The 17298-nt window shown below is 41.0% G+C and overlaps 1 protein-coding gene across 2 annotated transcripts in view; it reads left to right on the top strand.

The window, feature by feature from the left end:
• Klhl23 (kelch like family member 23) overlaps positions 1-12666 on the top strand; it is a 15492-nt gene extending 2826 nt beyond the window's left edge. For both annotated transcript variants that reach the window (XM_010606952.1, XM_010606954.2), the window contains exons 3-4: positions 2660-2812; positions 10646-12666. In XM_010606952.1, coding sequence (XP_010605254.1) covers positions 2660-2812; positions 10646-10956 — 464 coding nt within the window. In that variant the 3' untranslated portion in view covers positions 10957-12666. The remainder of the gene's footprint in view (positions 1-2659; positions 2813-10645) is intronic.
• Positions 12667-17298: the final 4632 nt, after the last annotated feature.

The following is a 17298-nucleotide window of genomic DNA, read 5'->3' as shown; positions in this document are numbered from 1 at the left end:
TTTTTTTTTTTTTTTTTTGGTAATACTAGAGATTGAACTCAGGACCTTGCACTTGGGGTCAGGCACAGCAACACTGAGCTAAATCCCTGGCCCTTATTCTGCTTTTTAATATTTAACTTTTTTTTTCCTCTCAAAATACACTGATCATCTTTCCAGAGATCCTTCATTAAAACCTTGGAAGGTTTGGTCCCTACAGGATATAAAAGAGTAAATTATCCCAAAAACTGAAGACAAAAAATCCTGTGGCCCATGTGACAGAGGCTTGCCTCAGAATAAAGGAAAAGAGCAAACCCCACAGCCCTCCTCCTATGGTCCACAAAGCCAGGCACATTACTGGATCTCAGTATCTTTCTGATAAACACTGTTTTGTGCTGTGTTTGGTCTTGTACTAGCCTTGCTGTCCTTCCCTTCCCCCTGGAGAAAAAGTTAAACTGGAATCTGATTTCTTTACATTTATTCATTGCTGCTGGGAAGTTCCAAAAACAGCTGGTCGGTTGTTACCAAACTTGTTTCATTTTGTCCCAAATGTTTCTTCCCAGGCCTTTCTGTTTCTTTTTTTAATGTCAATGAGGGTGTGGGAATTTGACCTGGTCTGGAAATCTGACCTGGTGTGATCCCTGGACAAGAAGCAGGAAGCTTGAGAAGCACAATGGTCTTGTTGGATCAGGCAGACATATTGCCTCTGCAGCTACATTGCCTGGGTCCGAATTCCCACCTTCCACTTACTGGGAGCTTGGGAAAATTGTTCAGTCTCTTTGTGCCCCACTTTTGCAGTCTGTATGATGGGGATGAAACATCACATAGTTTAGGGTCATGGAAGAGTTAAGTGATATATACTTATGGAGAGTCTAGAACAGTGTATGGCACAAAGAAAGTCCTCAGTACATGTTAGACCTGATTGTCATGGATGTCATTATTGAAGAATATGTCAGCTTTAACAGGGCACAAATATCATTCACATTAAATCAGGACCGCTCCTACACATGTCCACAGGTACAACAGTAGTTGGTAGGGTGGGAGAACTTAACCTAAAGTCTGTTGTAGTTAATTGATTGGTTTTTTTGTTTTTTTTTGTTTTTTGTTTTTTGCTTTGTCCTGTCCTTGACCACCACTTACTATTTCCAGTGTGGACCTGACTCCTATCCTACAAAAGGAACAAGAGAAGTTCAATTATTTTAGCAGCTGTCATAAAGCTGTGTGTGTTTCTGATTCTATTTCTTACTGATGAGATAACAGGTTCAATAGTTCAGACTGTATTTCTTTGAGAGTGGAAGTTTATTACTGAAATTTTAAAAACTTGTATTTGAAATGATGCTTGCTGAAAAGAAAATGCTGTACTGATTTACCTAGTGTGAAAGAAAGCCATATGTGTTCTTGCCTTTGCCTTGGGTAAAATGGGAGACCCCACCTCATGTTCCAAAATCTTTCCCTACCTGCTACCTGGGCCTGAAATTCCAGAGATTAATTCTTTTAACTTGAAGTTTTGATTCTTGTTTATATCTAGTTAACCCAAGGAAGAATAGCGCTCAGCCAGTTTTGTGCAGTTTTACCTGGTACTGTTCTGATGGATAGATTTTAGTTACTCGTTTTACTGTAGAAAGAATAACATTTTTCTCAATTTATTTTAATTTGCAGTCATGAGGTAAACTAGCAACTTCCCCTGGTAATGAGAGCTTAATTTGGATAGAGTGAAATTCTAACTTCATTTCCTTTTATGGTTTAGGGATCTGATGTACGGAGAAGAAATAAACATTTGGCTATTTATGAACTCTTAAGTATTTTTTTCATCATAACTACCCTACTTATAAACATTTTTTATTTTGAAGTGGAAATGAACAAGAAAAAAGAAATTAAATGGCATCCAGCACATAACAATCCTAGTAAGAGTTGGTTGAAAGACTAAACCAGTATTTTCAACTAAATTGAGTCTTATCCTCTTCCTTTCTCTTTTCTTCTCCCATGGAACCAGTTTCCTCTTCCTGCTAACAATTCTGTAGTATCAAGGCCTTCCAGGTGTCCCCTCCCAGGACCCCTTGGACACAGTGACCAAGGCCTCTCTGACCTGTGTCTTTTGCCTCCATGCCCTTCCCTCCACACCCAAGGCTCCTTTTAAATCAGGTCCTCTCCTCTTTTCACTTGAGGCAGCCGCACCTATATCTTCCTGACTTCTTCCCATCTTCCTTTTTTAGCCCTTCTCATGTGCTCTTTAAAAAGCTTAAAAACTCAGGTGAATTAAGTCCAGATTTTTTGTGGGGGGTGGGGGTATACCAGGGATCAAACTCAGGACCTTACACTTGCAAGGCAGGTGACAGAACCACTGAGCTAAATTCCCAGCTAAGTCCAGAGTTTTAGTTGGGCATTGAGGTGCTTGGCCATGTGCCACCTTCACTGCTTCCTAGGCTACCTGGCATTGGCCTGTGAGCCTTTGCACTGTCTCCTTTTTATAGTACTTCTTCCATTCTATAACTATGTTCTATTTGTCTCACCCTCTCTTAAAAGAACTTATGGATCCTGCCTTTTGCATTTTTTATCCTGTATACCATCTAGCACATTGCCTTGCATCTGCCACCAGTAATAACAAAAACTGTAATAAACAGCTCAATATTCACTGCAGAAAATGCACACTTAATCTAAAGATGTGATTTTGATTGACACACAGGTGTGGGAAATGCTACTGCCTGTGTCTTACATGAAGTTATCTATGTCATTGGCGGCCACTGTGGCTACAGAGGAAGCTGCACCTATGACAAGGTCCAGAGCTACAATTCGGATATCAATGAATGGAGTCTCATCACCTCCAGTCCACATCCAGGTAACCAAATACTGCCTCAGATATTGCCTGGTGCAGATTATCCACATAAGTGATGGCTAAAAATGAAAAGAAATGGAAAATGCTAAGTTTGTGATAGACTACATGTGAGTATAATTTAAAAGTTCAATATTCATATATTCATCTACTAATAATTATGTTTAGATTTTGACTAGAGCAGATATTTTCCCTAATGTCTCTCTATAAGATATATTAAAGCTGAGTAGTTAAAAGTGACAGGTTCTTTTAAAATTTTTTCTCTTATGTTCTTTTTTGTTTCCTTTTCCTTTATTGTGTGTTTTCTTTCATTTGATACATGCACTATTTAAAATGCAATTTTAGGGGCCAGGGATTTATTTCAGTGGTTCTGCTGCCTGCCTCGTAAGCACCAGGTCATGAGTTCGATCCCTGGTACAAAAAAGAAAGAAAGAAAGAAAAAAAATAAAAATAAAATGCAATTTTTATAGACAGTTAAAATGGACTAGTCTGTCAGATGATCGGGAAGGATACCTGGTGATTGAAGTTCAGCAAAAGATTGCTTTTTGCATTTAGAAGCCTATTCTTTCTGGGTTTTGATTACTTTGAAGAACTTACTCCATTGATAGGCCGTGCCCCGTGTTGCTAACAGTTATAAAGGGGGAATGCTCTCCACCGTGGGGAACAGCCTCCTTCTGTATTGTCTTTCGCTCTTTGACTTCTCTCTTAGTGGTGAGCTTAGGGGGAGCCCTACTTATGCCTATTATAGGGGCTGCAGCTGGAGCTTAGTGGTAGAGCACCTGCTCAGCATATGTGAGACCCTGCGTTCAACCCCAGCACCAGGGAAAAAAGAAGTTTTAGCCTTTTACAACTGTGCCATATGTTTAAGCTTCTTTATTAGGAAGACATTCATATCATCATATCACAATATTATTTTGAATCATTTTCCATAGCGTGTCAGGCTTTCATGTGTGCTACAGGAGAGGGCAGTTAAAATCCACAAGCTTGAACTGTCTGAGGATAACAGTAAGAGCTAACCTTCTTGAACACATACTATAGGTCAGTTACTGGCTAAACATTTTGCATGTAGTATTATCTAAATTATCACTGCAAATCTGTGAGTACATACTTTAAAAAAAATTTGTACATGTTTGTAGTACAAAATATTTACATTCCTTGTGTGGAGTTGATACACGTAGATAACATATTGTAATTCCTTTTTTCATCCCTTTCTACTCCTCCATCTCTTCATCTCCTCATTTGAGAAAGCTCTATCTTCCTGTTCCCTATCATCTTGTATTTTGCTTTTTATTTATAATTTGAATTTCTTATATAAAAGAAGCATGATATTTAAGCTCATGAATCTGATTTATTTTGCTTAACATTATGGTATCGAGGTGCATCCATTTTCCTACAAATAACTCGTTTATCCTTCTTTATGGCAGAGTAGTACTCCATTGTGTGTAAATATGACATTTTCTTTTTCCATTCATCTGTTGATGAACATGTAGGCTGCTTCCAATATTTAGTATATTTTTAAATGAAGTCTTGGAAAGGATAAGTAACTTTCCCAGCGTCATACAGTTAGAAAATGGTGATCCACGAGGCATATTCTGGCAATCCAATTCCACACCTGTGCTGTGAACACTAAGCCTGTCCTGGGGGGAGCAGACGTTCTTGCTTCGACCTGTGCAGCTACTTCTTGATATGTTACCTGTCTCATTTCTCAGTTCACATGCAACACACCTGAATTGGGTGCTACATCTCCATATGCCTCAGGCTTTGCGTAAGATGAAACTTCACCTTAAGGATGGCCTAATTCTGAAGACATCATAGAATGGGCAGACTTCAGCCTCCTAATTGTTCAGATCATCCTAGACTCCTCATCACTCTGCTGTGACCAATGCAGTTATAATGGAAAGTAATAATAGTAGGTCATACTGAGTTATAGCTAGCATTTACTCAGTTTGTGCAGGGACTGCTTTTCCAGCAGTTGTACATGTGTGAATCTCTTTGTATCTGTCAGCTTCATGTTACTATGATAGAACATCTAAGGCAACTCACTTATAAAGAGAAAAGGTTTATTTCATTTGCAGTTTGGAGGCTCAAATTTAAGATTGGGGGACCATTTATTTGGCCTCTGATGAGGTTGGTGGGATGGCAATGGTGGAAGCATTTGTCAGAGAATATGCTCACTTCACAAGCCTGAAGGCAGAGAGAGAGACATGCTCCCAGTGACCTAAGGACATTCTGAAGGACTCACCCCTTAGAGGTCCACAGCATTTCCCAGTACCATCATGCAGGGGACCAAGGCTTTGCATATGGTCCTTTGGAAGCAATGACTCATATTCAACCACAGCACTATATAAACCTTGTAACAATCCTGTGAGCTAAGTAGGTACTGTTATCTCACTTTATGTCCACTGAGGTGCAGAGACATTAAGTACAGTAAATTTCCCTTGGCCAGTGTTTGTTAAGAGGTGAAGTTCAACCCCAGGCAGTCTGGCTTGGAGCCGGTGCTCTTAACTTCGCTGAGATCTTATTTGAACTTCATAGCAACCTTATGAGTTAGATAATTACTCTTCCTATTTTATATTTAGACTTATCTTTCCAAACAAAATCCAACAGATAAAAAAGTCAGATCAACAAATTAGGAGTTACAGTGTAAATTTAATGTAACTTCATAGAAGAGTTCCTTAAAAATAAGTGTTTTGTAACATAAAAATTGCATATAGCTCATTAGCTACTTGAAAAAGAATCTAAAAGCTCCGTAACTTAAGCCTAGTATTAGAAGCCAAGGAAAATTGAAAATTAATCCAAAAACGTACAGTGTAAATCAATAGGAACATAACATTCTACTTGTAAAGCTTTGATTTACTTTGAACTTTTTCCCGAAGGAAGGTGAAAAATATATTAAATTAGCATCTTGTATGATATATTCTATTTGACTTTCACAGTACTTAAAATATTTTTTAACTGGCTTGCCAACAAAATTTAAAATTCAGGATTTCACATAAAACTCATGGTTTCTTGCTTTTAGAAAAATTGGAAGGTCTGGCCACCAGGCAGTATTCCTTCTTGGAAGCAGTCACTGGAGCCCAGTAATTGCTGTTCTTGTCAGATGGGGCTGACACACGGAGTGAGGAGTGAGGGGGTGGTGCTGTTGTTTCTCTCACTCTTGACATGCTTCTCTCAGCTGGGCCACTGTCTCCTAAGCTCTTGAAGTCATTTGCACCCGCGTCCACTGAATGACAGCAAAGCGTACTTCTTATGCACTTTACAGACACCTCCTGAAGTATGTGAGGCAGATCAGTCCTCAGACCTGAGTCTACATTATGTAGATACATAGCTTAGACTGGGGAGAAATGACTGCTATTATTTTCAAAAGGTAATACAAGTATTATATTTTATCTGAACCGCTTTCATAGGTTAGCTTTGTATAACTGAAAAAACCTGGGAGCATAACTTCATTAAATTCAAGATAGCGTTTATTGAGACCCTCCATTGTGAAAGGTAATATTCTAGTAATTATGTGAAGACCCGAAAATAATTAAATGCTAGTCTTTACTGCCACAGGAACTCAGAATCTAGTAGCAAATAGATGTACTTCATAGGAATAGAGGACAATCTATAGCTAAGAGAATATTGAGAGCTTGAGTCTGATTAAGGGAAATACGGCAAATGTAGAATGCGTCCTAGGTGGGTATTTATGAGGTAGGCCTTAAAGAATGGGCACAGTTATTGAAGGTAGGGTTGGAGGAGGGGTTTTTCTGCCGGAAGTCACTTCAATGGAGGGCAAGAAGAGACATTTCAGGTATGCTGTGTTACTCAGGTGTAGATATGAATGAGTGAAGTAGAAGAGGGTAGACTGAGACATAGCGAGGATAGGAGGGTTCAGCCTGGGAGCAGATCATGGAGGATTTTGAGTGGCAGTTGGAGAATTTTTTAAATGGAGCACCATCAATATTTTCAGATCAAGAGTATGATGTATGATTAGCTCTTGTTTATGTGTGTGTTTTTAGGGATAGAACCAGGGGCCACTTGCATTCTAAACTTGCTCTCCACCACTGACCTACACCCCAAGCCCCCACAGCTCTCATTGTAGGAAAAGTTTCTTTTAGGAGAAAGAAGATCTATTAAGACTATTATAATTAACCAAGTGAGAAGTGCTGAAAGCCTGGGAGAACAAGGATTTCAGTCTCCCCAGGGTCTGTGACCAGTTGCCTGGGCGGTTGGAGAGTATTGACCGCAGAACCGACAGGGAGGAGAGGGGACGATGAGCTCCATTCGTGGTGTGAGGTTGAGGAACAAGAAAAGGGCTGTTCAGTCGGTGGGAAAGGTGGTCTGGAGCACCAGCGAGGGTGTAGCTGGAGGCAGAGATCTACTTCTGGGGCGTGGTTGTTTAGCTGAGGGCCACGAATGTGGAGATGAATGAGATGCCTGGCAGGGGGGACCAGCAGGACACCCAGGGGAGCCAGTGGGAGCTGAAGGATGAGCTGAGGAGGAAGAGGGTGTGAAGCACAGGAAGAAGCAGAGCATGATAACACAGAAGCACCTGTGAGTAGGGTTCTCTCCTGGTTTGGCCACTTATTTACCTACCTAACCTTAAGCAAGTGGCTTAGGCTCTTGGCCTTCCTTTCCAGTAACATAAGAAAGATAGATAAATGAGCCTAAAAGGCCCTTTCCATGAGAAAATCTTAGGAAAAAGTAAATTCAGTTCGAGAGGATGTTGTGGTTGTCTCCAAACCTTGGATCATTTTGTTCATATCACTCCTATCACACTGAGCACAGATTGCCCTGTGCTTGTGTCCCATACCTGTGCATAAATTCTCAGAGCTATGACAGTTGGTGTCGTTCCCATGCTCGACTTGAAATCGTTCATTTGTTCACTTATGCATTTGTCTAACAGGTATATGCTGGTATTTCCTACATCCTGTGATATAAACTGTGATAAGAGAAGAGTCCTTTGGCCCCAGTAGCTTAGAGGAGTTAGCTGAAAAGATGAAAAAGCAGTTATATCTGAGAAAGGAATCATTTCATCAGTGACAACACTGTATTGTAGTTAGGTTAACAGAGGAAAAACTATCTGAAATTACTTGGTTTTAAATATTTGCACTGTTATGGGAAGATTCAGATAACTCTCTAATTTAAGATCACAAATTGAGGATGTTTTGGTAAACTTGGAGTAACGTAAGAGAAGCCTGGTAAGCTCAAGCTCATCCCTCGCCACCCCTCCTGCTGGTACCAGGGATCAAACTCAGGACCTTGTACTTGCGAGGCAGGCGGGGTGCCACTGAGCTGAATCCCGGGCCCATTCGTTCGTTTTTTGTTTTTTTTTTGAGATGAGTTTTCACTATGTAGCCCAAGCTGGCCTTGGTTTCCCTATGTAGCTCAGGTTGCCTCAAACTCAAGGTGATCCTCCTGCCTCTGCCTCCTGTGTGCTAGGATTACAGGCATGTGCCACCACACCTGGCTCATTTTTGGATCATTAAATGTCCCTGAACTATCATTAATTATCAAATCATTGATGGAATGATTAATTTGATTTGTGTAGTGTTTCACAAGTAGGTGAAACAACTAAATCTGGTAGAAATTCTACATATAAGATCAGAAAGTAACAAGTGGGTTTTGAGAGATAGGAGAATTATTTTGGGTAAAAGTTTCCCACAGAAACCTGAGAACTGGACGGGGACCAAGAGATGGAGGAGGGGAGGGGATGACATAAGAATTACGATGCGTTGTGCACATGTACCAACTCCCCATGAGGGATGCGATCATTATGTACTAAACACATACTAATAAAAATTAAAGTTAAAAAATATTTTAAATGAAGTTTGAGCACAGTGTGTGGCGTAGATAAGGCTGCCTGTCTTCTGAGACTTTACTTAGCTTCAAAACCTAGATAGCAAGAACTCTACTGATAAGACATTGCCTTCCATTCTCCAAGAGGTAATCACGTTTTTAAAATAAAATTACATTTCTGATCATATATTCTTTCCAAAGAGGGGCCTGGCCTGTGAACTTTTCTTTCACACAATAGTGTAGACCCACAGTGGGGCACAGGAGTGTATAGTTATAATTCATTCATTGACGAAGCAAGCGCACACTGATTATGTTCAGAGAGCCAGACACTTCTTTTCTCCAACTGAGGGCATGGGCAGGACGCAGCTCCTGCGCTGTTAGAAGAGAGATAATAAGCTAGAAATGTCCCAGATGATGAGAAGTGGTAGGGACAGAATGAAAATACAGGCGCCTGGCCGGCCCCCTCAGGGTGGATCGCTAGGGAGGCCCTCTGGGGGGCAATGGGGAGACCAGGTCTGAAGGACGAGGAGACAGCGGTGCCAAGACCCAAGAAAAGGGTCACTGAGGCACAGGGAATGGTAATGCTTTGGCAGTGAGTGCCACAGACAAGTCCTCTGCTTCCTGCTGTGCTGCAGCTACTTGTGTTTAAGTGTAACTTTATGGGTGATATTCCCCGAGAATGAGCTATCAGGCTAGCCGTGATACTAAAAGAGGAGGCATGGAAGAAACACTGCTGGGACTAAAATGAGCATGTAAGGTGCCTGAGGTGCAGAGTTAAGTCACCCAGAGTGACCCCGAGAGTGATGCCTGCCTGCACCTTGCCCCTGCCCAGCTGGCCTCATGCTCACCAGAGGCCTGGGAGGGAGTGAGAGGGAGTCGACCTGTGAAACATCCTATCCTAGGGCAAGCAGGCTTGTGTGAAATGGAGGAGGTAAATAAAATGGGAGACACTGAAGAGCCTGGGAAGCCAGGTATAGTGCTGCATACCTATAATCCCAAAACTCAAGGTGGCTGAGGCAGGAGGATCACAAGTTCAAGCCCAGCCCGGGTACTTTAGCAACTTAGCAAGATGCTGTCTCAAAATTTAAAAGAATAAAAAGGCTGTGGATTAGCTCAGGGCAAAGGAAAGGCCTGGGTTCAATCTCTGGTCACACACACACACACACACACACACACACACACACAGAGTCTGGGAGGTGCCCCTGGAGGCAGACTTCCAGCCCCAGCCCCCACACCCTACACAGCACCCCTCTGCCTGGGGCTGCCTTTCACATTGAGTAAGAAGGCTGTGATGCCCAGGAACCTGACTGCATGCTTCTCTCATTCCTGCATCCCTGTCCGCCAGCTGCACCATCCTGTGTGGCCCCTGTGGAAGCACGCACTGTGGGCTGCCTGCCCCCAGAGATTTGCAGGGACCTAGCATATACCAGCTATCTGGTGTGCCTTCTGTAAGGAGGACTCTCCCACTACCTACTTGCATAGATTGCAATGTCAAGTAAAAGCTGTACTGGCATTTCTCAGAAGTATCATGTCTGAGGGATGAGTTCTTTATCATCTTGCAGAGCCAGTTAAAGAATAATTTGAAGGAGCCAGGCATGGTGTAGCACGCCTGTAATCCCAGCTACTCTGCAGGCTGAGGCAGGAGGATTGCAAAGTCAAGGCCAACCCGGGTGACTTAATAAGACCCTACCACATAATAAAATTTTAAAAGGACCAGGGACATAACTCAGTGGTAAGTGCAGTTGCCTAGCACAAGGCCCTGGGTTCAGTTCCTAGTACTACCAAAAAAACAAAAACAAAAACCAAAAAAGAATGCCATGAGAGATAATGGTCAAATTGCAGGAAAAGGTCATCTGAATGTGGTGGATTTTAAGTGTTAGTGTGTGCCAGTATCAGAATGTCACTACTCTTCGGTGTGTGTGTGTGTGTGTGTGTGTGTGTGTGTGTGTGCGTGCGCTACAATGTAAAATATATTATTATATCACCACACTATGATATTTCTTTTTGGGTTTTGTTATCCTAATAAAAATTGGCTCTTTTCTTTTTTCTCTTAAAAAGAATATGGATTGTGCTCAGTGCCGTTTGAAAATAAGCTCTATCTTGTTGGGGGACAAACTACAATCGCAGAGTGCTATGACCAGGAGCAAAACGAATGGAGAGAGATAGCGCCCATGATGGAGAGGAGGATGGAGTGCGGGGCGGTCATCATGAATGGGTGCATCTACGTCACTGGAGGGTACTCCTACTCCAAGGGAACGTATCTTCAGAGCATTGAGAAGTATGACCCGGACCTCAATAAGTGGGAAATAGTGGGCAATCTCCCGAGCGCCATGAGGTCCCACGGATGTGTTTGTGTATATAATGTCTGAGTGGATCCACAAAACAGATGCAGTAATCACTGTTTGAGGGTGCAGTAAAAGGAATGCAGGGTTTGGAGTCCTTGTCTGTCACATGACAGGAGATTGGTAAATTGTAATTCCTAACCCTACTCACCTCCCAAACCCAGTGACTAATGGTCAAAAAATCTTGTGAACTTGTACAGTTGAATCAGTGGGGTTAACCCTTACAACCTCTACTTTTTAAAGATGTTATGAAACATTTGACACTTGGAAAAAGGGGAATTCACAGTGAATCTTTGTCTCGGGTAGCATCAACACTGAGATAGTTAAATCATTCTATGTAATGAGATGTCTCTTAAGAGCCGTTGATGTAATAATAGTGCACAGGTTCTGTTTAGCTAGCAGACATTTGAAATGTAAAGAGGGAATCTTCTCTACCTCTATAAAATCAAGTCTTAAATGCTTTTCCCCTTAGAATTATTTAGAATGTGGGCTTGAACTTTGTATATTTTTTCCATTGTAGTGTATATAATTTATTGTTAGTATTCTTTATTTACTGACTGTCAGATATATACAAAATACTGTGCAAAAAATTGTTACTGTTCCAAGAGTTTATAAACGAAATTGAAAAGAATACCAAGTCTGAAAGTTTGCAGAGAAAATAGTCAAACACTTGCTGATACTAAGAGCTATTTTTAATTCTTAGCCTTGATGTAAATTGCTAGTTTAGGAGTCTTCACTTTAAGCATGTTGGAGAATCCTCTTCTTAAAATATAGATGCGTGGCTACATATAAAGTCGACTTTTAGAGCAAGAAAGAGTTTTGGTATAGTAGAAAGTGCATTGATGAGAAGAAAACTTTCATTTCCCAGCTCTGCCTCTGTTAGAGTTTGTGACCTGAATCATGAGCTATCTGTCATCAGAGCTTCCTGACTCCTGCACAGTGTCACTGTGGGTCACAGATGTGTTAGATGCAGTCCAAGTCCCCTCAGCCCTTGCAGCCAGAGGAGTCCTGGATGGCTGGAGTCTCTGAGCCAGACACACCTTTTTCCATCTTCCCCTGTGTGCCTACAGGTCACTTCCCACAGGGGCCATAAGTGGAGAAAATGTGGGAAACACTACTTCACTAAATGCAGCTGAACTTCTAGTTATTGATGAGGCCATCTATTTCATGCCTTTTTTTTATAAAAAAAAAAAAGACATTACTTTTCACTTCACTGAAATTTAAAACTACTTCCGTCTTTAAAACTTTTAGAAAGACACTGTTTAACACGTACATTTCAGGTGGTACTTTAAATAAACCCCTTTGCGGGTGCAACATGGTACTACATAGTGAAGGCCAAAAGAATGACCGAATGCTTTGGCCCATAAATTCCTCATGTTTTTAAAGAAAAATACCAAAAAAAAAGGAAAATGCATGAAGATGTTTATGTCTGTATTTTTATAATAGCAAAAAATTGGAAAAAGTCTACATGTTAAAGAAGAGAGTGAGCTAAAAATATTGAAGTACATTGCTATAGAAATAATTATTTGGAAGTCTATGTAGAAACATGGATGTGTCTGTAATATGGTAAGTAAAATAAGCACAATAAAAAATTGTATGCACGCATGATGTGACTGTAAAGTCTATATGCATGTGGGAGGTAATATGCAAAATAAACTGGTTGTATTAGTATAGAGGGATGTAGAATGGTTTTTAATTTATTTTTTCTTTATCATTTGTATTTTCAATAAAGACAAATAAATCACTGTGTTCATGGTTAAGAGTGCTTGAATTTGGGCCAGTTGAGTTTGAGGATGGTTTGAATTGGTAAAACAATTGAATTATAGACTATTTCAGTCTACTGTTGAATTATAAACTATTTCATTGGTCTCAAGAACATTTAGCAGTTAATGCTGGACTAGTGCTATGTTGCTCAGTAGTGTTTTAGAGAGCTTCATAAAGGGAGAGACAAGAACAGTTGTACCAGGCATGGTGGTGTGGCCTGCCTGTAATCATAGCACTTAGGAAACTGAGGCAGGAAGATCACAAGTTTGAGGCTAGCCTGGGGCCAATCTGAGCTACTTAGAGACCTGGTCTGAGAAAAAGGAGGTGGAGGAGGAGAAGAAAAATGCAGTCACCTTCCTCTCCTTTGCTGATTACCCAGGTCCTGTAAAATTTTAACTCATTTCCAACCTTTTCTGGGAATTCTTTCCTGAATGTTTTGGCTATAGTAAAACTCCCATTGTCACTGAGAATGTTAGCATTTATGAGTGCTTGGTACATCTCTTGGCCAGGTTTGAGGCCACATCTTATTCTTAGTGTTCTCAAGGTACAGTCGCTTAGTGTGTGTATTTAGCATACTTTTAAAAGGATAATGGTATTAATTATTTGTGCAGAAAAGTATTTGGGATGTGCTGAGAGCTCTAGAAAGTAGTTTATTATCTGAGGCATTTAGCAGCTACTAAAATATTATTTGCTACTGTTTATTATTGAAGGTAATAAATACAGAATTACCCAACTACTGATTTAGGAAAAGCAGAGATACATAAATTATAAAAACACGAGAAAAAATAGTCTGTGACACCATTTCTTGGGCTATGTAGGAAGGAATTTAAAAATATCAGTAAAACTGTCTCTTCATAAACCACAGGCGTTATCCTATAGTCTTTGAATCTGAGTTTTGATGGTATTTTGAAATTATGAGTCATGAACTGTTAACACTTACTTTAGTCCTCTGCTTTAAAACATAAAGTTCTCTTCAGGGTTCACTAGGGTAATACTAAGCATCTTGCTCAAACTCCTGGTGAGTTTCAGAGATTCTAATTGGCCACACCTACAGTGTTTGTATTTGTTTAGGAAGTCACTATAAGTTGTGCCTGTTGTCCACACAAGATTGCCAACATTTCAAATTTTACCTTTGGAATTCAAACTGGACTACAAGAATGTATATCTACAAGTGCCTACAGACATGAAATACATCTTTCATTAGAAAAGTCCACAAATTCTGTTGCCAGTTCTTTTCTGGACAGCTAGGTATGCAAAGCTTGGGTTTGCGGTATTTCCAAAATGTGCATCTCTATAACCCTGCTCTACCTCTTTAACTCTTCCTCTTCATTCCTTCCTCGTAGAAATGAGCCCCACCTTGTTCCCAGGCACAGGATTATAAGACTTTATGCACAAACAACCATTTGAGATAAAACTGACATTAATTTTGGTATGACTTAAAAAACAACTTGACTGATAAATACAATACAAATACAGAAATTCTGTGAAACGTGTAGTTTAATGGGTTATTAAAGAGCCAACACCCTTGTAACTGCATTCATTTTAGGAGAGAAGACTTTGCCAAACACCTGGGTCACCCTTGGGTCCTTTTGACGTCACTCAGTTTTTTCTTGGGGGGTACGAGGCAGGTGTGGCACCACTGAGCTACATCCTTGGCCCACTCTCCTTCCCAATATTGTCACCTGTGTTTCTAATTTCCTGTGGCTCTTACAAAGGAGTTACCATAAAGGAGTGGCAAGACAACAGGAATTTGTTATCTCGCAGCTCTGCAGGCCTGAGGCCCGAAGCCACGGTTCCGGAGGGCTGGACTGGGGAGACTGTAGTTCAGGCTCCATTCTTCTCCACTTTCGGTGGCCAACGGATTCCTTAACTTCGTGGCCACACAGTCTCCTCCTTTTTTTTTTTCTGTGTCAGATTGCCTTCTGCCTATTGTTAAGGTCAATTGTCATTGGATTTAGGGTCATCTGGATAATGTAGGATGATGTTCTCGTATCCAGATCCATATCTGCAAGGATCACTTTTTCAATTTACCATCACTCATATGTTCCAGAGGACAAATGGGGTGGGAAGACCCAAGTGCAACCCCTAAACACTATATTCAGCTTTGCCTCTTAATTTTATGATGTTTCCTATCCATCTCTCTCTCTTTTTTCAAACCCTAGCAATATATTTTTATAGAAGCAGGATTATATACCCTACTTTCCCAATATTGGGCTTTTTCTGAGAATGTGCTGCTGTCCCCTGCACCTCGTATGAGTTGGAGTTAGATGTAGAGATTTACTTAGTTTCAAGTTTGATCTTTTTGTCCAGACCACTTCATAGGTGGTAGTGGTGTGTTTGTCAAGTCAACGAATGTCTGGTTGTCTCTGTGATGTTAGTGGCCGTAGATGCTCAATACCTAGGTCCTTGATTCATTGAGGATTACAAAATGGTAATTCCCAATGTCATTGTCCCTTCTTGGTGTATTTGCTGAAATGCTTCTATAAAGACAAACTTTCCTTCAATTATTAGTTGGTTACCCATAGGTACAATTTGTACAGGGAAAGGCAGAATAAATATTTGATTCTTATCTTTGTTTACCAGTTTGGAAAAATAAAATTATTAGCATCATCCATAGGTGATTTATTAGATTTATTATTTTTTAAAATTGTTATGAACTCTTGAATTTGAAAACAATTAGCATTTTTCAGATCATTGCAGTTATTCTTACCGATCAGTTGATTCCATCCTGGGCCACTGGATACCTCTGCAGATTGTTTCCCAGTCCCTTTGGTTGCAACCTTAATAGTTGTTGACAGATTCTTTGCTGTCTTGTGTGACAAGATGTTCCTTGATCATTTTGTACATTTCTTGCCTGAGACGTGGAATAAATTATTTTCTAAGAGCCCTGGTTTCTGAAGCTACAGCCCCAGACACTCACTCTCTCTCTCTCTCTCTCTCTCTCTCTCTCTCTCTCTCTCTCTCTCTCTCTCTCTCACTAAGTTGCCCAGGCTGCTTTTGAATTCACAATTCTTTTGCCTCAGCTTCCAGAGTAACTGGGATTACAGATGCATGCTCCTGAGCCAGGATAATGGAGTAAGCCTAACTTTTAGGTTTTTAAAAGACGTTAGAGTGACAAGATGATTGTTGCATAAATTTCTTGGAAAGATCTGAAAGAAATGCTGGATTCCATCCCTGTCACTGGGTGACAGTCCAAACAATGACTTGGACAAGTTCGGTTTGGCAAGTAACTGGGTTTACTGGAGGTTACTTAAGGAGCAGTGGACGACCAGGGGGCTGTAGCACTTAAGGAGTCACACACACACAGTACTAGGCCACTGGTTTTACAGGAAACTAATTAAAACAGCAAAAGCAGGATCAAATCTTTGGGAAAAGTCATGTGTGCTCCACTCCTATTTCATCCTTCTCAGAATCCGCCGGTCTCAGCAGGTACTGTCCAGCCACAGTGATGGATGGATGATGGTACTCAGTTGGGTACCTATCCAGGACACACTGAACGGCGAGATGGCTGGGGAGGTGTGCGCTACAAGATGGAGTCTTTGGCTATGGTTCAGAGGACAATTCTCACGAAGAGCTGGAGTCCATAATCTTTGTCTCCTTGAACAAGAAGCTTCTCTAAGAAGGCTTAGGGCATGAACTGCACATCCTTTAGGAGCCCTGTGACTCCAGACATTCACTCAGAGTCACCAGAATCACTCAGGTGCACACCCGGTTTATGAAATTTTTAAAAAGTTTAAACTTAATTGTGCATGATAAAAATGACCATTATTCTCTTGGCTGTGTACAACTTCAGTCTTCAATTGTATTTTGTGGCTTTGTAGTTTCCAGTTTGCCATCTTGCATACTGGTGAGCCTTGAAAAGCATTTCTAACTGGGCATCTTTCCATAGTGAAATCTGCCTTCTGTGAGCCTCAGTGCTTGGTTCTTCCATAAGTTATAAATAAAGATGTTCTTGGCCATTGCAACGGATGAGCTGAAACTTTGAAATATTTTTCAGCAAGGAAGCTGCAAGTTTAATGAGAAAACAACTGCAAAATAGAACATCTGTGGAAGTAGGACACTGTCCTGCCTCATAAATCCAGGATCAGAAACCACCAAGCTTCCCTAATTTACCCTCTTCCTTGGCTACCCCTTCAAGTATTTAAACAGGTCATGGTGCTGCATGCCTGAAATCTCAGCTACTCTGGAGGCTGAGACGATAAGATCACGAGTTCGGTCCAGCCTGGGAAATATATAGAGACCCTATCTCAACACTTTCTCTTTTTTTGTATGGAGGAATCAAACTCAGGACCTTGCACTTGCAGCAGGCATGGTGCCACCGAGCTAAATCCCTGGCCCTAGAGCCCCTATCTAAAAAATAAAACAAAACAAAAAACTGGGTTTGCAGCTCAGTGGTTGAGCACTTACCTAGCATGTGTGAGGTCCTAGGTTCACTTCTTAACACTGCTAAACAAAACTTAAACATTTAGAATAAAACAAGGGAAGGAGAGCCACCTGTCCAGTTCTCCAACCCACTAGGGTGACAGGAATTAGACAAGAGTTAGGACTCAGGCCAGGTGTGGTGGCACACGCCTGTAATCCCAGCACTCAGGAGGCTGAGGCAGT

Source organism: Fukomys damarensis, unplaced genomic scaffold, assembly GCF_012274545.1.
Source record: "Fukomys damarensis isolate Sample0158 unplaced genomic scaffold, DMR_v1.0_HiC HiC_scaffold_26, whole genome shotgun sequence".
Classification (NCBI taxonomy): Eukaryota; Metazoa; Chordata; class Mammalia; order Rodentia; family Bathyergidae; genus Fukomys; species Fukomys damarensis.
The sequence above is the reverse complement of the archived record's forward strand: the minus strand, read 5'-3'. Positions and strand labels throughout refer to the sequence as shown.